The 24,372-nt window shown below is 40.3% G+C and overlaps 1 protein-coding gene across 1 annotated transcript; it reads left to right on the top strand.

Annotated features, from left to right (window-relative positions):
• The first annotated feature begins 17,051 nt into the window (after positions 1-17,051).
• Positions 17,052-23,202, top strand: SELENOK (selenoprotein K). The gene is made up of 4 exons (XM_007081895.2): positions 17,052-17,161; positions 20,650-20,740; positions 22,460-22,543; positions 23,112-23,202. The coding sequence occupies exons 1-4, from the start codon at positions 17,143-17,145 to the stop codon at positions 23,200-23,202; spliced, it is 285 nt and encodes a 94-aa protein (XP_007081957.2). The 5' UTR covers positions 17,052-17,142.
• The last annotated feature ends 1,170 nt before the right edge of the window (positions 23,203-24,372 follow it).

Here is a 24,372-nt window from a genome sequence, read left to right as displayed (position 1 = left end):
AGTGTTCAGTTAGTGCAGACTACTGTTATTTTTTTTTATGGATTGTGGGGACAGCATTTCAAAAAGTGTAACATGAGGGGCGCCTGGGTGGCTCAGTTGGTTAAGCATCCAACTTTGGCTCAGGTCATGATCTCACCGTTCGTGAGTTCGAGCCCCATTTTGGGCTCTGTGCTGACAGCCCAGAGCCTGGAGCCTGCTTCAGATTCTGTCTCCGGCTCTCTCTGCCCCTCCCTGCTTATTTTCTCTCTCTCTCTCAAATATACATAAGTATTAAAAAAAAAAAAAAAACTTTTCAAGCATAACATGAGAATCAGGAAAGAGAAAATGAGAAAATTTTGTTTCTGTTCATTAGTCCACACCCACTAATTTTCCCAAAAGCATCTTCAAAATGTTTGGTGTTAATTACCCAAGTAGTTTGGTTTTGTTTTCATTTTAGTTCATGATTTATATTTTTATCTCCATTGATAAAACTCTCATTTTCAAATATTCATTTTCAAATAACACAAATACTCTCATTTTCAAAAAAAAATAAAAATAAAAACAAATTGAAACATATAGGATAATATGGGAAAACTCCCCTATCTGCCTCCTAGTCCTGTCCCCAGTCTTCCCAAGAGATGTCAACGTGTATCTGTACCCCCACATCACTCATCCGCACAGCAAACAGCATTCACATTCCATGGCCTCAGCCTGGGCATTTCAACCTAAGATTGGATACTCTTAGTCACTACATAAAAATGTCATGTCATCCTACAAGTGAAGTTACCTCTGCAGCTTTGATAATAATCTTGATAACATTTGAAAGGATGTGACAAACCCACCCACCCCCATTCTCCCCAAATGCATGTGCCGCTGGGCTAATTTAGGAATTCAGGAGACAGGTACACCAAAAAAGTTTTGGAGACCCAATTCAGAACCTGGAAATGGGAGACTCAAAAGCTCATTGCCACAGCCAACCAAGTGAGTCATATAACCATCTGGAACTGGCTAATTTCTTCCTGTCTGTCTGTCTGTTCTCTGAGGAATACAGTACAAAATGGGCCACAATTTAATAAAAGTATCATGGAGAGATTCCACAAGGCTGGAAGGCCTCTCTTTCTCCATGCAAGTTATTAGGCTGTGAAATGAAAAAAGTGGCTATCAAAATTAAGTGATTCCATAGCAAATACGCCAAGTGGATGATTAAAATTCAGCAGGCTATACTTGCTGTCATTCTTACAGGTGGTTGTCTAGGCAGTCATTATATTTTGTGACAATCTGTTCTGTAGCTTTTGGTATTCTGGAAGGATTGACGACATCCATTTCCTTTCAAATAGAGCAGTTTTCAATTTAGCTACATTCAGCAACCTACAAATCAGTCTGCAAGGCACTATGAGGAAGATGGCTTTCAGACCTCAGCTACATTGCAGGTGAATTCTGCCGAGAACCATGATATACAGATGCCCTGAAACCTTTGATGAGCCGTAAGTAGAACAACATCAAAAGTGAGTTTCCCTTTGAGCAAGACACATGCAAGTGAAAACTTAGCGGACAGCACTATGTCATAGGACTGTTTTTAAATAACGGAAAGAAATGAGGCAAGTGCAGTATTTATTTTCTCTTTGAATCAAAGTAGATCTCCGTTAAGAAAAGATGCATGACATAGAAATAATCTGCAAATTCTTGTGAACTTTATTTTTTTTTACGTTTATTCATTTTTGAGAGACAGAGTGTGAGTGAGGGAGGGGTCAAGAGAGAGGGAGACACAAATCAAAGGAGGCTCCTTTGACATCGACATGGGGCTCGAACTCACGAATCATGAGATCATGACCTGAGCCGAAGTCGGACGCTCAACCGACTGAGCCACCCAGGCGCCTCTCTTGTCAACTTTAAAAATAGCAAAACGAAAATTGTCACAAAATATTCCTATTTTGTTTTTGAGAGGGGGGGGGTGCAAATGAGCGAGGGAGGGAGAGGGAGAAAGAGACAGAGAGACAGAGACAGAGAGGCAGGGATCACCCAAAGCAGGGCTCGTTTTCACCCAAAATGGGGCTTGAACTCACACGATGTGGGGCTCAAACTCACAAACCATGAGATCATGACCTGAGCCAGTCAGATGCTTAACTTACTGAGCCACCCAGGAACCCAAAATACTCCCATTTCTATAGTCTTCTAGAGCTTTTGTTGAAGAGTTGGGTGGCTTCAAAAAATATCTGGTAAGTAATGAGTTAGTCTGCCAGTGGTGCCACAACAAAGTATCACGAATGGCGGGGGGGTGGGGGGACAGGGGGAAGGGTGTCTTAAACAACAGAAATTTACTGTCTCACAGTTCTGGAAGCAAAAAGTCCAAAATTAGAGCATCAGCGGGGCTGGTTTCTTTTGAGAGAAGGATCTGTTCTATGCCTTCCTCATTAGCTTGTGATGGCCATGTTCTTTATATATATCTCCATATCATCTTCCTTCTATGTATATCTCTGTGCCCAGATCCCCCCTTTATGTATGGGCACCAGTCATATTAAATTAGACCCTACTCTAATGACCTATTATTGATTCACTCTGTAACTTGATTCACTCTGTAAAGACCGTATCTCCAAATAGGGTCACATTCTGAGGTACTGGGGGTTAGGACTTAAACATGAATTTTGGGGCACCTGGGTGGCTCAGTCCTTTAAGCATCTGACTCTTGATCTCAGTGTCATGAGTTTAAGGCCCATGTTGGGCTCTGGGCTGGGCATGAAACCTATTTTAAATAAATAAATAAATAAATAAATAAATAAATAAATAAATAAATAAAACTTCTAAACCTATCATTTGTGATACAATACATTTCAAGATATGACATTCCTAATTTTCCTTTTACTCTTTTTCCTTTTTAGCCTCAGCAAAATCAGTTTTGAACTAGAACATACTGTCTCACACATAATAGATGTACAATAAATGTGCTGATTTGAATTTGATTTTATCATAACCCTAATAATGAATCTGCCAAATAGTCATCGGATCCCATGGCATTAAGCAGATTCCAACTGCCCACAAAACACTTTGTATCTCTAATTGTTCAGATATAAAATAAATTGTCTGGATGTGTTGGCCTGTGAATTTTTATTCTATAGAGCTTGCAGGTTAAACATGGCCATAAGTCACCAATTTTTTTGTTGAAAACTAGACATTTCAAATAACATAAAGTGGCAACCCCACAAATAAGGCTCTTCTCCCTCCTCTCATATGTTATTGTTGTTTGTAGTTTGTTTAGTAACTTTTCAGAAGAAATTCTATAAAGGCTGTATTTTTTGTCATGTGTAGTCATTGAAGTCCCTGCTCAGTTGGCTTAGCGGTTAGAGATTTCTTTCAATGTTTGGAAACAATAGGTTTCCCACCGTGCTGAAGGGCTCTGTTTGTTCGAGCATGCCTTCAATGTTCAGTCAGGCAATTGGCGATTCTACCTTGCCCTTTACTTCCTGCTTGTGTGGAGTCTCAAGGCCAGCCAGGGTTGAGCACTTAGGGCCTTCTGGGGTCTTTCTTGAGCATGCAGTTATCCCTAGGCATGAGCACGATCCTATTCGTACAGGTGACCTTTTAGATTCCCAAGAACATGTTAGAGCTTTTCAAAGTCCCTATGGTCATCTCATTACCCAGTTTTTCCTTTTAAGTTTTTGGGTAGCCTATTGTTTGTCCCAACTGTTACTTGCTGCCTCAGGTGGTCACAAAGTTAATCCATTGCTTTTAATTGTTTTCAAACAAATGTCCCTGGGAAAAATCTTTTGTACACTTTGTGAGTTCTGGCAGCCTTGCAATTGGTGTCTGAAAGGGAATCTCCAGACAGGTCAAATAATGACAATTTCCTATTAATGAGGTTTTAGTGATGCACCAAGCCCATTCTGCCCCTCTGGTGGTGGTCAGGCTGAGGGCTCTCAAGACTACTGCAGCCCTGGAGAGGGGAATGGGGATAGGACAAGTTAACATGCCAGAAAGATTGCTATTACCAAGATTCAGCCATTTTTCTTGATCAAATGCTCTCCAAACAAAAAATGAAAAAATGTTCTCCCAATTGTTGCAAGCTTTTGGTTCATTTACACAGTTCTGAAAAGGTGATTCTGTCCATTTTTACCAGTTTTCTCACTGCTTTTATGGAGAAGATAATCTTTGGAGATTCTTACTCCACTATTTTTGCTGGTGTCTTTCTCGTGTACTATTTTTATGATTTTTTTTAAGTTAAAAATACTTCTTAAAAAGTACTGTGGTAATAAAGTGATGGTGGGGGTCTCCATTGTATTTGGTACTTTACTAGTTCCCAGAAAACTTACCACATCATCATTCATCAAATCACCAGAACAGATTTTTCTTCCATGGGTATAAGTTTTGTTGTTTTCTCTTCTTTATTAAGTTTTTTTAATTAAAATGTTGTGTTCATGTATACATTAAAAGAGATTTATCAAGAGATATCAACCAACCCCCCCCCAGTATATTTCAATCCTGATTTGAAAAATGAAAACTAAAAAAAAAAAAAAAAAAAAGTGACAATTAGGGGATTTTGGAACATTGGATATTTCATGATGTTGAGAAATTATTGTTAATATTTGGTTGGTGGGAAAACGACATTGCAGTCATATATATTTTTAAGAGTCCTTGTCTTTTACAGATGCATGTCAAAATATTTACAAATAAAGCTATATGAATGATGTCTAGGAATTGCTTCCAAATAATCTGAGGAAAATAGGGAAAGTAGATGGAAGTATGGATGAAGCAAGACTAACTATGAGCTGATAATTGTCCAAACTGGATAATGGGTACAAAGGGTCATTATATTATTCTGCTTTTCAGAGTTTGAAATTTTCCACAATAAAAGGCTTGGTGCATAGTTGTTGTTTGTAATATTATGTTTCTTCAAGCCTGGGCCTGTGAGGAATTTTAGCAATTTCTAGTGGGTATATCTTAAAGCAAATATTGTAAACAGGTGATCCTTGGGTTGTATTTGGCCCATAGGCATGTTTTGTTTAGCCAGCACTGATTTTTTTTCTTTTTTAGTATGAATTAGTTACCAACATTTTAACACTTTAAAACAGGGAAATTTCAGGCAATTATCCATATTTCAAGCTTTTCTTGAAACCATCAGAAGCCCTGGCTACACTGGACCTGCACCCCCATGGTGTCAGCTGACTGGAGTGGAAAAGCTTCTGTACCCTTAAGAGAGGAAAGTGACTCTCCATTTGCCGCAGTGCCCATTTTCCTGGCTTTCACAGTCACCCACATGTGTCATTCCTGCCTTAGTCTGCTTCAAAACCTTGTTGACAATGGGAGACGACAATGAACAATAATCAATAAACTTGAGTTTAATCAATGTACAGTGCAGCTAGACAGTTGGTTCTGAAGGAGAAAAATGGTTTAACATATAACATTTCTCCCATCTACAAAGCGTTCAAAAGAGACAGGAGAATACCTTATGTAAGATTTGATGCCAATTAGAACATTTGTAATGTGACAGTCTACCAGCTAGGTTTCAGCAGGTAGCCGGCAAAGCTACGTCAATGACAAAGCACTTGTCTTTCATAAGAGAAAACTTGGAAATCAGATGCTTAAAAAAAGCCAATTCAATTAAGGAGGGCACTTGTGATGAGCACTGGGTGTTGTATGGAAGTTCTGGATCGCTGTATTGTACGCGTGAAACTAATATTACATTGTAGGTTAACTAACTGGAGTTTAAATAAAAACTTTGAAAAAACAGTCAATTCAAATTAATCTCATCATATAAGTCTTACTAGGTTTAAGACATGTGATCACTTGGAGATCTGGTTAAAGTGGAAGGACTTCTGAGTGGTAGATGCAATTTCATAGATCCTTCATTTCATTTCTAGCTCCTACTGCTCCTCTCAGGATCCTCTTTTTTTTTTTTTTTTTCAATTTGTTAAAACATTTTTATTTATTTTTGAGAGACAGAAAGAGACAGAGCATGAGCAGGGGAGTGGCAGAGAGAGAGGGAGACACAGAATCCGAAGCAGGCTCCAGGCTCCTAGCCGTCAGCACAGAGGCCGATGTGAGGCTCGAACTCACAGACTGCGAGATCATGACCTGAGCTGAAGTCTGAGGCTCAACCAACTGACCACCCAGGCGCCCCAGGATACTCTCTATGTTACACTTCAACCGTCGCTTCTCAGGAATCCTTTTCTTTTTTACTTTGTTTTACTTTAGAGAGGGAGAGAGAGCAAGGGAGGGGGCAGACAGAGAAAGAGAAAGAATCCTAAGCAAACTCCACACCCAGCGTGGAACCCAACACAGGGTTTGATCCCACAACCCTGGGCTCATGATCTGAGCTGAAATCAAGAGTTCCACACTCAACCGACTGAGTCCCCCAGGTGACCCTCAGGAATCCTTTTCTGCTTCCCACCAGGTAACACGTACTCTCCCTCTTCCACATCCCAGGGGTACTTAGTGTGTGATTCTCTTATGGCGCTCGACCTTCCTCAGTCTTACATTAGTGAGTTGTGCTTTCATCAATCCCCCTTTTCCTTGAGGAGAAGGGAAGTTCCTTAGTCACAGACTCTGCAGCCAGAACTGCCTGAGTTCCAATCTCAGCTCTACCACTTACTAGCTGTGCACAAATTACTAAATCTCTCTAGGCCTCAGCTTCCTCTTCTATGAAATGGGGATGACAATCATTCCAACTTTATAGAGTCACTGGGAGGATTCACTGAAGTCATACACGTGTAACAGGATGTTAAAATGGAAATCTTGACTGCAGGGTCTGGATAAAATAGATACAACATTTTGAAAAAAGAACTAGAGCAAGATGTATCTTTTTAAAAAAAATTTTTTTAATGTTTATTTATTTTTGAGAGAGAGAGCTAGTGAGCAGGGGAGGGTCAGAGAAAGGGACAGAGAGAATCCCAAGCACACTTTGCACTGTCAGCACGGAGCCTGATGTGGGGATCTATCTCGCAAATAATGACCTCATGACCTGAGCTGAAAGCAATAGCCGGACGCTTAACTGACTGCACCACCCAGGCACCTTGTATCTTTTCTTTTTTATTAAAGGTGCTTTTTTTTTTTTTTTGAGAGAGAGAGAGAGAGAGAGAGTGAGCATGAGCAGGGGAGGGGCAGAGAGAGAGAATCCCAAGCAGGCTCCTCTGTCAGTGCAGAGCCCAATATGGGGCTTAAACTCATGAACAATGAGGTCATGACTGAGCCAAAATCAAGATCCAGTCTCTTAACCAACTGAGCCACCAGGCACCCTGAGATGAATCTTTTCAAGGTAGTCATTTGAAAACCAGCTCCTTGTCTACAGCCAGCTGCCAGCCATACCACCCTGAATGTGTCTGAAAACTAGTTTCTGAACTGCTAAGCCCTCTCCACATGGAATATGAAAGGGTTCAAGGGCAGAGATTGAAGAAAAAATTTTTTAAGTAAATTTCTCTGGAGATAATTATTGTATGATTCCCACCCCAAGGAGAATGGGTAGAGAGCTTCACTACTTTCATCTTAGTCATGAGAGGGAGGCTTTAAGGAAGCCACTATAAAGAGGAATATGTACTCCTAAGTTTTAGAAGGAATTTTATGTGTGCTTATTACATTTAAACTATGCAACTCTGTGATAGAAGACAAGAAGAACAAATAGTGTGGATGTTAAAAGATAGTCTGTTAGTAACATCTAAGATGTGTTAAAAATAACGAGAATAATAGATCATACCATTTTTTCAATGGAATAAATGAGAGTGTGTCTTATGGATAGAAAAGGATGGAAAGACAAAGTCATAAGGTAGGTAATGGACCGTGCCACCTCCAGACTGACAACTACTTAATCTCTAAATCACTCATCCACCTGTGATACCCTTTATGGTCCCACTGTGCTCTTCCCAAGATATGCACATAAAACCCATTCCTGACACAAAACAGAGCAAAGCAAAGCAAAACAAAACAAACCATTGCTGCTCAACAGGTTAACTGGGTCTCTGACAGAGTAAGCATGTTGGCTCTAAGCATCTTCTATATGCTGAGCCCCTTTGCTCATTTTCAGATCTGGTTCTTATAACCACACCGTCAATGGGGAAACTGATGTGGCAAGGGGTCAGGGATGAGAGGGGACATACAAACAATGAGAAACAAAGGATTCAGATAGTGTAGCCCTTCAACTCTGCTTGTATACTACCCTAAGGTGTGGTAAACCTACCCATCTGTTTCTCTTTGTTCTTCATTGTGTATTTTAAATTGATTGAATGAATCATGCCATTTGAGCATCCTATTTTTGTCTATGAGTGATTCTATTCTGTAACCTCTGGGATAGCTTGCCAGGTAATGTACTAGAAGTTACTGCTGCATCAAAGTAATATCCCATATGACAAAGACACACAAGGCTGGTGTCTGCTTCCTGCCTGGAAAACCTAAAAGGTGAGGAATGGTCTGGATCACTGACTTAAAGGCAAGACTGAAGACACTGCTGCTATTATGTTGGACTTGGTGGGCTCTCCCAAAATTTGTCAGGCAAAGGATGTGGGAGGGACCTGGGATTGTGTTGACCCGGCAGCCTGGCAGGTACAGGGACATCAGCAGAAAAGGCTGAAGGTAAAATGTGGATGACCAGAAACAGAAGAATGATCTGTGAGCAATCCAAGAACAGTAGAGATGCTTCTGGTCTATCAAGGGAGTTGTTCGTGATACACTCCATATAAATTGAGAGAATTTCCAAAGGACCCACAAAAGTTGGGTTCAGAGAGCACCAACTCAAGATTATGAAGGGCGAAAGGTAAGAAGTTTTCTGGTTCTCTTTCCCTCCCCTCCCATGTCTGGAGGAGTCTGAAACCACAGTAAGCCAGCTCTAGGAGGTGGAGGGAAAACCTGGGCTAGTGGCCAAGAAGAGGGAACCATTTAGTCATAGATACCTCCTGCCCATAGCAAGCCTCACCTAGGGAAGGGAAAAGCCTTAATTTTCAATCAAGATCAGGAGTTTTACCATTACTTAAAAATGGACATTTTTCTTATTAGATAGTCTGGCCTATGAGAGACCAGAGAAGTCATGTGACTTGCCCAAATTTTCATTTAGCACCCCACCCCCCCGAACAAAATGTAAAGGAGTAGTGGAGACAAAAATAAAATCATTATCAGAACCCATAGTTCTAGCTTACTCAATATGATATTTACGTATGCAAAGTGCTTAGAACAGTACCTGGCATGTAATAAGCACTAAGTAAATAATTAGCTATTAGCTATTATTACTATCTATTATTATTACCTTGCTATTATCATCATTGCTTAGCATGAAGACTTATAAGAGCTTAATAAATGTTTTATCAAGTTAAACTGAATTCATACTACAGGCGATTGAACAATTTAGTAAATCTTTAAGATCTACAGCAAAAAGTAGTGTCCAGAATTTTGGGGGAGGATCTCTCTGGAAATCTATAGCTCATTAAAAAGGATAGAAAAGAGAATACGGTCTTTTTTTTTCTTCCTGCCTTAGAGCATAAAACCAGACAAGCTCTGAAATAGGCCTCACATCGTGCGGAGGATCGAAGAAAACCATTTCCATCATGACGAGTCTTAAATTTCAAAAGCAATTTCTTTATCCCGAAAGCTGAAATACTGCTTGAGAGAGAACTAAAGAAAACAAATTGCCCATAGAGCATGTGCCAGGGCACATTTGGCGGGCACTATACGGACAGATATTCCAGGATTTCTCCGGCCTTTATGGAACACAGGCATAACCCCGGGTCTCTGCAGTTCATCTCCACTCTGTTTTAGAAGGCAGCTTAAATCTTGCATTTTACTGTATACATATTGAAAAGAACTTATTTTCAGGGTCGACTCCCTGCATGCTATTTCCAGAGAGTGCCTTCAAGTTAGGAAGCAAAAATCATTGAGTTGGATTCTAATTTATTCCCCCGAAAGTAAGAAAGTTGCTGCAGTGTATTTTTTGTAGCATCTAAATTCTATTAAAGGAAAGGATGTTAGATCAAACACCCATACAACCTTTTGAGTTTTTGTTCTTTTGTTTTTGAGGATTTAATTTCTTGCTTCAAAGTTACTTGCCTTCATATCAAATTCCATAAATTTTCTTGATTCACGGTTTATTTCTTTTCATCATGGTCAAAACACTGGTAAGATGATTTTACTGTCAACAATCAGCTACCCCAAAGAAGGGCTAAAGATCTATTAAGGTCCATAGCCCTATTTTAATGCTTCAAACAATTTTTTTTAATTGAATTGTATGACAGGACTCTGAAAAGTCATGTTTAAAATGAATGTTTTTGTTCGGTAACGTTGCCAATGGATCATTCACAAAATATGAACATGTGAGTCTGCATTTTGATCAGCTTTTGGGATTATTCTGAGCTGACTAGCAAGGAATTTTAAACTATGTTTACTTGATTCTTACCAGACTCTATTCCTACTTAGGGAAAACCAAAAAACATTGACTAACTCATGAGGCCTGTTGAAGGCAGGAAGTGTCTATGACTAGGTGGTTCCCTCTTCTTGCCTCCAGCCCAACTTTCTCCTTCACCTTCTGGAGCTGGCTTACTGTGGTTTCAGACTCCTCCAGGGATGGGACGGGATGCAAAGAGGACCAGGAAACTTTTTATCTATGGTCCCCTGTAATCGCAGTTGGTGCTCTCTGAACCCAGCTCTTATGGGCCCTTTGAAAATTCTTTGGTCCTTTGTGGTCCTTTGGAAATTAATTGCTGGGGATCTATTGCATGTGTATACTTTCATATGTATCATGTGTTATTATACAATAACTTTGTGTATTAGAGCAAGTGGGCACAGCAAACATAACTTTATTAGGTACAATGGCCTTTAAGTTGTATCCAAATGTTAACAACTACCTGTGCAAATCCTTTAGTTTTTAATTTTCTATCACTTCTGCTAGAAAGAAATATTTTGGGGCAATTTTTTAACAATTGCTCAAACCATTACATGAAACTAAAGATGAACCCTCAGTTTCTAACAAATGTAACTTTTAAAAATTATAGATATCTTGACTGATTTTTATTGCTATTTGATATTACTTATATTTCTAATAACAAAAGGAACACAAATTTATCATAGAAAATTCAAGAACTATAGAAAAGCAAAAAGGAAAAATTATAGCTCTCATAATCCACGTTTAGTGTATTTCCATATACATGCATCTTTTTTTTGCACTGATATACTATACATACTGCTTTGTTTTTTTCCACTTATGGTTTCCCATTCAAGTATAATATGCTATTATATTCTAAAATTTAGCCAGTTATATGGTGACCATTTTCTTCATTCCAAATAACACGGGGTAAATATCCTTGCACATAAATTCGTTCGAACTCTCATTGTTTCTTTAGGAATTCTAGAAATGGAAACACTGGGTCAGGGATATGAACATTTTCAAAGCTTATGATGGGAAGGGTAATTTAGCATGCTTCCTTTGGAATTTTACATTTCTAAAAATAGTGACTCCAATGAAATGACTAGAGTCCTCTGGGTGGTTTTCTTCAGCAGCAACAGTCCCAAGGTTGAACTCACCTGTACCTGCTCAGCCTACTAAGTCCCTGTGTGATGTGTTGATGCTGCCCTCTCTGCTGCAGCGGTAAGCCTGAGCAACAGCCCTTCTGTCTCGTGTGCCAGCCCCGTTGGCAGCCTCTACATCTGCTCCGTCCTCATGCCAGCCAGCACAGGAACCGGAGAGATCAAACAGGTCAGCAACCCAAGGTGACTCCATCCATTTCCACTTGCTTCTCCACTTTTCTGGGCATATGGTCTCCAACGCACTTGTGAAATGTCTCAGTCTGAACGTGAAAGACTGGGTGCCACTAAGGAGTAGCTAAATGCGTTCAAGATGAAACGAGAAAATAATATCAAGCAACACTTCTTCAGTTGCCAGATTCCATTTTCAGAGTCTCTGTTTCATACTTCCCATCAAAAACAAGTTAGGGTTTCAAAGCAAAAGAGAGGAATGACTGATAATTGTGAAAGATGATTTCGTGAAGTTAAGAACCATATTTGACTTTGGGTGATGTTAACCAAGCTGCCGTGTTATACAATTAGTAAGGAAAAATGAAGTGATTGGGGAGGCATCAGCAATAGCCTGTTTAGCCAGCGAGTTGAGGTGACAGTGATCTCCTTCATGGTATCCTTTTGAACCTGGTTAGCAGTCTTTTAAAGGAACACCCATCACTGGGTCATAAAGAACTTGCCCCTAAGAGACTATAAACCCATTTTCAACGAACCCATCATTGAAGGAACCAAGAATGTCAAGCCCAAGTAAGGTTTTATTCATCTCTTTGGTAGTAGAAAGATTAAAAGCAGAATGTTTATTGGCAAAATAATTTTTTAATCACCCACACATTTTAATTTGCTGCGTAAAATGATTCTTTCTGCTCACAAGTAATAATGTGTTTTGACTTTATTAGGAAAGCAGCTGTAGAAAATTTATTTATACATACATAACAGAATTTTTAAATTCAAAGGCAGAGACTTAACAGTAACTCCTCACTCTGATTTTGTTAAATAAATGCATCAACTTCCACTTCTGCTACGGAGGATTAAGTAGTTTGTAATAACTTTCCTTCAGAGGACAACTAAAAAGAATTTGACCAAAACAATGAGAAATAATTTTTTTCAAAATATCAGAGAGCTAACGAGTGAGAAATTGCTTGATAAAGATCCAAGAGAAGATAGAACTTAAAGAGAGGTGAGTCTGTCATGAAGGTTACTATTGCCCAAGAGGAATTTGCCAAGCAGTGCTTACGACAGCCTCACGAAGTTAGAGGATCAAAATTTAGCATCTTGAGTTATGGGGGAAGAAAGGAGACTTATTCTTCATGGCATATCCATATGTATCTTTTGATTTCTTATATTATGCTCAGGTATCACATTAAAACAAAAATATATCTAAAGACTATTAAATGCTCTGCTCTGAACCATTTAGTGAATAAGAATAATAAATCATGGGGTGATGGGTGGCTCAGTCAGTTGAGCGTCAGACTCTTGATTTCGGCTCAGGTCACAATCTCACAATTTGTGAGTTTGAGCCCCACGTTGGGCTCTACACTGACAGTGCAGAGCCTGCTTGGGATTCTCTCTCTTCCTTTCTCTCTGCCCCTTCCTCTTCACTTGCACGCATGCATGCTTTCTTTCTCTCTCTCAAAATAAACTTTAAAAAAATAATAAATCATATGTTCCTTAAAATCAGTGGGTACATATCTATACTTTTAATTTTTCCAAATATAAAAATCGGCGTTAAGACTTATAAACATAGTAATAGAATGTACATTTCTATTTCTTCACTCCATTTTCAGGGATCTAGAGATAAGGCTTGGAAAGCAATAATCTTTTTGTACCAAAGAATACAAGTCTAAAAATATTAAAAATCTGCTTTTAATGATGAGTCAAAAAAATGAGATAATTAAAGGGCTAAGATCTCTGAGCCCGAATGCAATAAAGAATACAAGGCAGTAACTGTAAGAACAAACACAGAAAAGGTTAATAAAGAATATAAATGCCAAGTGTTTTCCACATTCCCTAAAGGCAGAATTGAGGGCATGTTATTGTTTTGATGTAACCCATATCCCTTCACTATCTTGTGGTAAACACTACCTCTCTTCAGCTCTCAAACCATGAGGTTTAGGTGAGATTGACTCCAGCTCGAGGTAGCTGTCTTTCAGAATAGCCCATCCCTCTGGCCAAGGGATTGATGTAGAGACGGGAAGGTAATTAACTTGGCTGCTTAGGGGAATTTAATGCACAGGATGTCTAGAAAAGAAAAAACTGGGGGAAGCTATTTTGCAACTGAGAAAACTGAGATACAATCTTCACAAACCACTTCCCATTCTCTGCTGAGGACTACTGTTTTAATAACTGTTATTGTGTGGAGAGGCAGTATAGTACAGGAGTCAAAAGCACAAACTATAGAGCCAGACTTGGTCTTAATCTCTGCTCTGCTTCATAACTAGCTGTGTGACTGTGGGCAAGTCATTTGAGCTATTTATGACTCAGTTTCCCCATCTATAAATGGGAATAATAGTAGAACCCACTTAGTAAGGTTGAAGTTTAAATGAACTAATACATGAAAAGCACTTAGGATATTGCATGGCACAGGGTGAGTGCTATATAAATGTTAGCTATTATTCTTTTTGTTGTAAGGATTAAATAAACTAAGAAATAGAAAGTGTTTAGAACAGTGCCTGACATATAGTAAACTCTGTGTAGTTTACTATATGTCACTATTCACTATTGTGCTGATGTTGGCAGCACATATACTAAAATATTAGTCATTATTAAGACCATTCATTCATTCATCCATTCAACAAATATTTACTCAGTGCCTTTTCTGTGCCAGGCCAATGTCTTCATTCTGGACCAGCAGTATCCAACAGAAATGTAACATGAACTATAAATATAAGCCAAGTATATAATATAAAATTTTCTGGCAGTCACATTAAAAAAGTAAAAAGAAATTGTTAAACGTATTTTTAATAAAATATTTTATGTAGTCCAATATTCAAAATATTATAATTTCAATGTGTAATCAATATAAAAAATTGAGATACTTCACATCCTTTTGTTTTTTTATTTTAAGTCCTTGTAACCTAGTGTGTATTTTGTATGCAGAGCACGTATCAATTCAAACTAACCACATTTCAACTGCTCAACAGTCACATGTGGCTACTAGTTAACATGCAGTTCTAGACACTGAAGGTTAGGGAAACAAAGGGAATGTTTTCTTTGCCCCCCAACCACCATGCTACTAATTACACTCTTTTTTCCAATTTGCAAAGTCCTTTCACATTCATTATTTCACTTGATAGCAACATACCTGGCTTTGAAGGATAGATTAGATTTTAAGAGGTGGGAAACATTTCCATTCAGAGGAAACAGATGAGTAGAAGCAACAGGACAAAACAAGGGGTCTATCAGGGAATTATAAGTCAGGGAGATAAATGTGAGATATATCAGGGAATCCCTCAGTGCCAGACCAGGGAGGCTGGGTATTATTTGTTAGGTGGTAGGGAGGGGAGAAAGTGAAAGTAGTGAGCAGGAAAGAGGCTAGGTTGGATTAAACTGGCAGCTATGTATACCATGAAATGGAGTCACAGGCTAGACATAGTTCATTAGGAAATCACTGCATTATATCTCATTTAGAAATGATCAAGACAGAAAAAGAGAAAGGAAGAGATAACTCAGCAGAGTCCGGTCCTCAGGGGATCCCCATGTTAGTTCCCTTCCTCCTTTGGTGACTGGGTAAGTTTTCAGAAAGATATCCCCCCCAGCCAACTAACAAATATCTGTGTACCTACTATCCACTAAGGACTAGGACGGACCTTGAAGAGATAAAAGGGAACAAGGCAGGTAGGGCTCGTGACCTCTTAGAGCTTATGTTTTCTTGAGAAAGACAAAGATCAATTTTCAGGTAATAAAATAATTTTGCATTGTGTTAAGCACTATGAATAATCATGGAGAAGAGTGGCCAGGGAAAGGCACTCAGAAGTGGTGATACAAACTGAGATCTAAGGGATAAAGGCAGCTGATGTGCAAGGCGCCAGAAGACCGCTCCAGGTAGAAGGGAAAGCATGTGCAGAGCCTTGGAGGCATAAGAGAACTTGGGGTGCTCAAGAAACTAAAAGTACAATGTTGGTAGTGATAACATCGGTGGGGATTGTAGAAGATAACAGTTTGAAAGACAGAATCAAGTGAACAGGTCCTGATGGGCCTGAGGACCATGAAAAGGAACTGGATTTCATTTTAAGAGCAATAGGAAATCACTAGGAATGAGGATTTTCATTCTAAAATCATTCTTGCTGCAGTGTGGAAAAACTGCTTAAGGCTGACAAAGGTGAAAGCTGGGATTTCAGGTAAGGCGCAAGGAGAGTAGAGCGCGTGAGATAATAGCGGGTTAAAAAAGTCCTTGGTACAATTAATGACCCTTTCCAGTATTTTTTGCAAAAATAATCCATGATTGTGCTGCAAAAATCACAAAAGAAGTAAAGGATGTTGTCTTGTTCTGTTATGCGCTTTGGGGGGGGGGGGGGGATGCTCCCAAAAAATTCAACATTAAATATTTGTTCTAGATATTAGAACATACTTAAAATCTTAACCCAAACTATTAAATGCAAGATACAATTTTCTCCAAAATGTAATTTTCTGCTTCGTGTTAAATGAGATGATAACCTTTTTCCAGATGACACATGGCTTCAGCACTGCGGGCTCGGGGCGGGGGAGGGGGGGGGGGGGGGGGGGGGGAGGGAGGGAGGAGGTCAGGGCAGCCATCAGGACTCCATCTAGAAAGCCAGGGAAGTACCAAAGTCCTTGAGACAGGAATGCGATTGCCACGTTCAAGGAACAGAAAGTCGCCCACTGGCTGGCGCAGAGTAAAACCACCATCAAGGCACATAGTACATGGTCCATATTTAATCAGTGACCACCTAATAACTTCTTACACATCTGTCGCGTTCACAATGCTTGCGTGCAGTCGCCATCAATAAGAAACAAGAACAGAAAGGTCTCGCGCTACACTATTTCTTTTTTCACGGTTGCCTCAAAAGAGCTAACAATTCCATTCACTTCTGGCGAACCAAAAGCAGAAACACTGGTTTTAAAAAGAATGAATACATCTAGAGGGTGCCTGTCTGTGCATTCCGAAAACACGACAATGGAGCTCCCTACGGTTTGATCACCGCCTCAGCCCGAAGGCACTTCCCTCCACACCCTCAAATACCAACACTTCTGGAATATTCTGAGGAACCCCCTCCTGCCAGCAGTTTCTTCAAGCCATCGCACATAGAGCAGCTTCGCATTCCCGAACCTGGACCCACGGGCCCATTAAGCAACTAGAATATAGCTTTTCTTCACCGTGCGGGGCAAACGGGCTACTCGAGCTCAAACCCAAAAGGAGACAGGAAAGCGCGCGTTTACGGGTTAAAATCCCAAACATCATTTCCGCTTACCTGCCCGGCAGCCCTCGCTCTACCGGAAGTTGCCGGCGTGACGAAGCAAAAAAAAAAAAAAAAAAAAAAAAAAAAAGCCGCCAGTCATGGGCGTCCCTCTTCCAGCAGCCAATGGGCTCCGTCCACCTCCCTCCTCCGTCGCCGTCGTGTGCACCCGTGGGCTGTGACGTCCAAGGGCGGGTCGCGGAGGGAGATACCGGGGCCGAGAGGGGCCAAGCCCCTCAGTCGCTACGGAGGCGGGGAACAAGGGGCAAAGATGGTTTACATCTCGAATGGTGAGTCGCAGGGTACGCGAGGGCGACCGCTGGCCTGCGAGGGCCGACCCGGGTTTCTTCCATCCTCGCCCGCCGGCCCGGCTTTCCCGGAGTCGCCCGGGCCTGCGCCGCGTCAGCCGAGCGTCCCTGAGCCCGCGGGCGGGGGCCGAGGTCTCCCGGTGGTGACGACGACGGTGCCGGCTGCCCGGCGCCCTCGCCCAGCTTCTGACTGTGGGTCTCGCGAACGTGGTCTTTCCCCTCAGGCGCCCGCGTGTTTAACGAGGCATGACAACAGGGTTGACACCGTCTGCGCAGTGCCTGTGTTTGGGGCGCAGTGATAGCGCTCTTCCCGATCAACCCATTCAGCCTCTGTGGCAGCCCTATTCACGTAGTAGTTTATTGTCCCGTTTAGGGGTGAGGACTGACGCGCAGCAAGGTCCACTAGGTTGCTCAGCATCACAGACGAAGGGAGGCGACTGTCGTCAGGGTCCTTGCTGGTATCTACTAGCCGGTCTTTCTCTAAAACCTGTAAAGAGAACTGGATATATAGGATAAGGGGGCACCTGGGTGGCACAGTCGTTTAAGGTCCGATTCTTGATTTCCATCTCACTGCTCACGAACTGAGAGATCGAGCCCATCTCGAGCTCTAGGCTGACAGCGCAGAGCCAGCTTAGGATTCTCTCTCTCTGCACCTCCCCTGCTTGCTCTCTCTTTCTCAAAATAAACAAATAAACTTAAAAATTGGATAGGCTTCCCCCCCCCCCCCCCACCCGCCAGGAGTAGGTAGCTAGTCACACACGCAGTTGTTTTGCCCTAATTCCAAGGGGCACAGGGAGAAGCCCCGCCCCCTGTAGGAACAAAGGTAACTGTTCCTAGAGTAGAGAATCAGAGAAGAGGCTTAATTCAGAGACTCCACAAAGAAAGTGTCTGGAAAGGAAGGACACAAGATCACTGGGTCAGACCGCTGCCAAAAGTGCCCGCCCACCTGTTTGACTCAGGTGGAATCAATGCCTTAGTGCAATCTTAACCAGTAGGATCTAGGGAGGTCCTTGTTCTATTTGAATCATCCGTCTTCAGAGATGATTAAGGTGTGATGGGGAGAAGTCTGGCTGGGTGCACTTTGTATTTCTTTGCTCTTCAAAATCTCTGCCTCCTCTTCTCCCAATTAAAAATCTTTGAGGGGCACCTGGATGGCTCAGTCTGTTGAGCATCCCACTCTTGATTTGGGCTCTGGGCATGATCTCACAGTTCCTGAGTTAAAACCCCCCACCCCCTAGCCCTCCCCCCTCCCCCCCCCCCAAGCACAGCACCTGCTTGGGATCCTCTCTCTCTCTCTCTCTCTCAAAATAAATAAGCTTTAGTGTTTATTTACTTTTGAAGGAGAGAGAGACAGAGTGAGAGCAGGAGAGGAGCAGAGAGAGAGGGAGACACAGAATCTGAAGCAGGCTCCAGGCTCCCAGCTGTCAGACAGTGCCCGATGCGGGGCTCAAACTCACAAGTCGGGAGACCATGACCTGAGCCCAAGTCGGATGCCGGACATTTAACCGACTGAGCCACCCAGGCACCCCTCTAAAATAAATAAACTTAATTTTTTTTCTTTTTTAATCTTTGAAACAAGTAGGTGTATGGACACTAAACAAAAGCATTAAAGTTTCATCTTATTTTGGGCACTTGCAGACTTTGTGTTATATCCTTTGTGGGTAAGGCTGGCAGTTTCTATTTATGCATTATTGAGTAATTCTTTGTAGTGGGTCTTTCTGTGTATGCATTGTCCTATTGGATCCACATAAATAACACAAAGTTCCCTTTAAGTTCTTTTATCTCACTTTTATAGTTGAGAAATGCCAGCTTCATCCAAGCAAGTTATTTCCTTCTGCATATGTTGGGAGGGGAGGTTTCTGCCTTCAGAAACTAGGAGAGAAAGTACCAAACGTGAGGTAGAACATTGCAAAGCGTTCCTTAGAATCGCAAAGAGAATTGGTGTGTTCTAGTTAGATCTCTTTTAGAAGGACTGAATTTATCAGCACTTGACAGTCAGCAAAACATTTTTCTTACTGTCAAATGACTTGTTTTTCAATAATCCTATATTACTAGCCTGGGAATACTTCTCAGAGAAGGAAAATGTCCCACCAGCCAACGAAGCAGAGCTAGTAAGAGGCAGCCACGCTCTGTCTTGAAGTGTATCCCTTTTTTCTCAATAGCTCCCTTGAGAGCTCAGGTCCAAGTGAATCCCTGAAGGACTGTCAAAGAAAGAGGAATTGTAGACCCTGATTGAGGGGGTGAAAATGAGTATGGGGAAGCCCTTGAGCAAATGGGAGAGGAGAGGTTGGCAAGTAGTTCTTCTCCCAAAATATTCTGACCTCTTGATTTGCAAGGCTAAAAACCTTAGAGAACTAACTTTTCATGTTGTAGCTTCCATTATTTAAAGTGGTTTGAAAAATAGGTTTGTTTGTGCTTAAGGTAAGACTGGAGTCTATAATTAGAATCAACAGCGTCCCGTTACAGAAAAATGTGGTTATTTTAATGAACAAGGCAAATTCTCTTTCATACTTAGAGCACACAAATTCTTTGATGTCTGAAAATTTTAACATAACTGATTCTAAACAATTGTAAGAGTGTGTATAATTTTTTTTTTTTTTTTTATCCAGGACAGAGACTTTGCAGGTGAAAAGAAATATTTTGAACACATTTAGGAAGATGGGAGTAGTGTAAACATTTTTTATATTCACTCATTCCATTTGTTTCCTCAAAATACTTGAATAAAGAGATTCATGCACCAGTATTCATTCATGCTAGCATTGTCACAACAGCCAGTAGGTGGAAGCAACCCAAGGATGTACGCACGCATGAGTGAAATGTGGTACATACATATGATGCGATATGAATCAGCCTTAAAAAAGAAGGAGATTTTGACACATTTACAACATGGATGAAACTTGAAGACCAAAGCCTACCACCAAAGTCAGAATACTGTATGATTCCTCATAATGAGGTTCCTAGAGCAGTCAAATTCATAGAGACAAAGTAGAATGGTGGTTGCCAGGGACTAAGAGAAGGGAGAAAAGGGGAGTTAGTGTTGAATGGGTACAGAGTTTCAGTTGGGGAAGGTAAAAAAGGTCTGGAGATGGATGATGGTGAACGTTGTACAACAGTGTGAATGTACTTAATGCCATAGAGCTGTACACTTAAAAATGGTTAAAATGGAAAATTTTAAAGCCTATTTTACCGCAATTGAAAAAGAGAAAAAATACTTGAAGTGTCACTCACCAAAATTAAGAACATAGGAAGGCATTTGACATATTAAAAGTATGACCCCTAGATCATTGAGCTTTACTTCCCTGAACCCTTCCTTAGAAGGATGCACATAGAACAGACCTTTCCTTGTGCTGACCATCTGAACAGTGAACAAGTCGAAAACTGAGTCTCATGTTTCCTAAGTGATTAATTGTAATATATCTTGTGTCAGGGATTTGTAGTACTAACTGAAGTTTCTTTTTTCTTGTCTGTAGGACAAGTGTTGGACAGCCGGAGTCAGTCCCCATGGAGGTTATCTTTGATAACAGATTTCTTTTGGGGAATAGCTGAGTTCGTGGTTTTGTTGTAAGTGTAATAATTAATAATGTTCTTAACAGCCCTGATATTTCAGTTAACAGAAATACATTGGATACATTATGTGGAGTGTCTTAAACAAGCTGAGCTTTCCTGAAGCAGTTTTTAATTGTAAGTTTTTTATTATCATTAGCTCTTCTAAGGGAAATGAAGACTTCTTTGGTGATGAAGCTGCCCCCAAACATCTTACGAGTATGAATCTGATAGTGGACTTAGTAAAGCTTGACTGTGTCTTAGCCTTAGTGGTAACGATTTCAGTCTGCAGCTCTGGAGCCAGGCCTCCGTATTCTAATGCCAAATGACAGTGCCTCACTTTCTCTCTACTATTCCAGCTGTAATGGATGTATGCAGCTTTTATTCCATATTGTACAATAAACAAACAAGGGGAATTAGATCTTGATAAAAAAAATCCCAAGGAGTAAAGTTGTTTTTTCAATTGTTAAAATCAATACAGGAGACAAAAACTTAAACTTTATTGTAAGTCCAAGCAATTCTTAGTTAAATGCATTTTTCTGGTCTTTCCCATGCTGTTTTGTAAAAATTATTCATCAATTACCAACAAGTCTTACTCATGCTAAGTTTGAATATACGTTTGAATGTCACATAGCAGAGAACTGCAGGGATGCAGAGATATGAGAGATCGCCCCTTCCTTTATTGACTCTAATTCATATTACAATGGGTATTGGGTTGGATGTGATTGTGGAAGGTGGAAAAAACACAGGAAAGACGGCAAAGAAGTTTGAATAGCAGACCGCGATCTTTACACTTAATTGGATTGTAGCTGTGGTGTAGAAAAATAATCTGATGGCTGCATGTAGCATAAGTTTGAAGGGGTTAAAGAAAAAATGGAAGAGATGGTTCCATAGAAAAATACAATGGGACAGAGGGTCCTTAATTTGCCTACTGCAAAACTTCACTAAAGTCTCTTACAAGCTTCACCTACTCTCTGTTGTTTATTTAAAGTATTAGTTTAGGGGCCTCTGGGTGGCTCCGCCCCTTAAGTGCTGTCTCTTGGTTTCGGCTCAGGTCATGACCTCATGGTTCGTGATTTCCAGCCCTGCACTGGGCTCCGTGCTAACAGCACAGAGGTTGCTTGAGATTCTCTCGCCTTCCTCTCTGCCCTTCCCCTGCTCATGGTCTCTCTAAATGAATGAATGAATGAATCAATCAATCAATCAATCAACAAGGAAGCAAATAAATAAACCAACTTAAAAAAAAAAACATTGTTTTAACTTAAATTCATCTCCCTCTACCAATAAAATTCCATCCAAATGGATTCCCAGAAGCCCTGTGTCTCTAGCATACTACCTTGGGCTCCTCCCTCAGCAAGGTACCATCAAGTAGGCTGTTGGCTGGGGAAGTGCAGGGGAAATGAATGTGCAATGCTGTGAAAACAGACTCTGGGACTTGACAGCTGACGTAGAGTGGAGGGAGGAAGTTGGGCATGGCTCTCGTTTCAGAGTCACTCCTAGACTCTGTCAAGGAGAGTTATTAGCACATATGAAGGACAGGAATGGTAGCTTTTGCCCGGAACATGGCACAAATGCAGACATGTGCTCGTGCTAGATGGTGCTGTCCAGCTGGCTTTGAAAAATGTGGGGTTGGAACTAAGTTGGTTTTAGTTATCTTCTCACAGATATAATTGAAACCATGGAAATACATTTTATGTTGAAAGCGGTATTTCTCTTGTTTTCTGCCCCTTGTTTCAGTTTCAAGACTCTGCTTCAGCAAGATGTGAAAAAGAGAAGAGGCTACGGAAACTCCTCTGATTCCAGATATGATGATGGAAGAGGGTAGAGCTTTCTAAGTTGATAATAGATATTTTTACCAGTCTGTAATTTTAATTAAATTAGATATTATGGATAGATAGATATAGTTTGGCTCATGGAAATAAAAGGTTTAAATTCTATTTCACAAGATTAATGCATTACCGTAAATTAAATCAAGTTGCTTCTGATTTCATAACCAGAGTCAATTTGATAAAGCTAAAATGTATATCAAATATCCTCTGGGCAAAGTCTAAATTAGAGGCTGAAACTGATGACCAACATTAAATCTAGAGATTTTCACTGTAGAATCTGGATTTCCACTGCTAAGAAAAACCAGAGAAGATCAAGCAGCACTTCCATGGAGCGGAGTTTCAGTTGGGCATTTATTTACAGGAGACACTGTTCAGGCCATCACAGTCCTTGCTTGACCCACTTCCTCATGTGCATTAAGTGTCTGGTCCCTGTAGGGGTTTGAATTTTCTCAACTCCTGACCTAGTTGGTAATTCCTATTTTAAATAGAGAAGAGGGTCTGTTTGAGTGTTTGAAAGGAACCACTTGATGTCTACTAAACAGTAGAAATTTTTCTTTTAGGCCACCAGGAAACCCTCCCAGAAGAATGGGTCGAATTAATCATCTGCGTGGCCCTAGTCCTCCTCCAATGGCTGGTGGATGAGGAAGGTAACGTGAAATCTGAAATTACTGTGCAGAGATTTCGTTTTGAAAATACCTTCCTAGGGAAGTTTTCTTTAGGAAAACAGAAGTTGCCCAACATTTTGTAATTATTCAGACATCTTGTATGGAAAAATTCTCAACCCTTGAAAAATTTGTTGAATTTTATTATCAAAGTGTCTTTTGAAAACAGGTTAAAAAAAAAAAAAGATAGTTGGACTTTTTTGTGCAGATCCAAATTAATAACTATTAACTTATTATAATGCTTTCTTTTAGGTAAATGTCTGCTCTAAGAAGCAGACAACTGGACATGCACATTCATAGCAGAAGGAAACCATCAAGAGGTAGAGGACTGACCGTGCTGGACAAGCAAATGAATGTGTATGTCTAAACGAGAATTGCTCTGTGTCCTCACAGACAGATGAGGTCGTGCTGGGAATTCCCTCCCCAGGGATCTGGCATGACTGACATGCAGTTCTATAAATGCACATGTTTGTCTCATTCTTTTTTGTATAGTTTATGAAAGTATTAATATAGTTTTAATAAGTAAATATTTTTAGGTTACAAAACTTGACTTGTCATCTTTGTATAATTAAAAAACTCCAAATTTGAAGAAAAATAAAAGGTTGTGTATTCAGTACAACTAGTGTCACCTTTTTAACTTCTGAAATACTATTCACTGTTAATTTGTTCTCATTTATAAATCACATTGTATTTATTTCAATAGTATGCATACAATTTTATCTCAAAACATATTTGTCCTGTGAATCTTTAATACAAAATATCTGATTTGCTACCGAACATAATTAGGGTATTTATAAAGTCATAAGCAACAAACCTGAGCTACATACAAAATGAAGATTGGCTAGGTGGGTTTAATATCATAGGCTTCTGTGCTGTCTTCACAAATTTGAATTCTAAACCATTGCTTAAGATACTGCCTGTTGGCTTTCACCCCTATGAATGCTAGTAACTCTCATATTCTTTCACTAGAATGGAAGCTCTATGAGGTTAGGGATTTTTGTCTTTTTTACCCCAGTGCTTTGAATAGTGATTAAATGTGATAGGCCCTGCAATATTTGTTGGAAAAACGAATAATACAGATAATTCTGCTTTGTGTTCAGCAGTCTTTGAATTTTTTTTTTTTTTAACGTTTATTTATTTTTGAGACAGGGAGGGACAG

This window comes from Panthera tigris, chromosome A2 (genome assembly GCF_018350195.1).
Source record: "Panthera tigris isolate Pti1 chromosome A2, P.tigris_Pti1_mat1.1, whole genome shotgun sequence".
In the NCBI taxonomy this organism is placed as follows: domain Eukaryota; kingdom Metazoa; phylum Chordata; class Mammalia; order Carnivora; family Felidae; genus Panthera; species Panthera tigris.
This window is presented reverse-complemented; position numbering and strand designations above follow the sequence as displayed.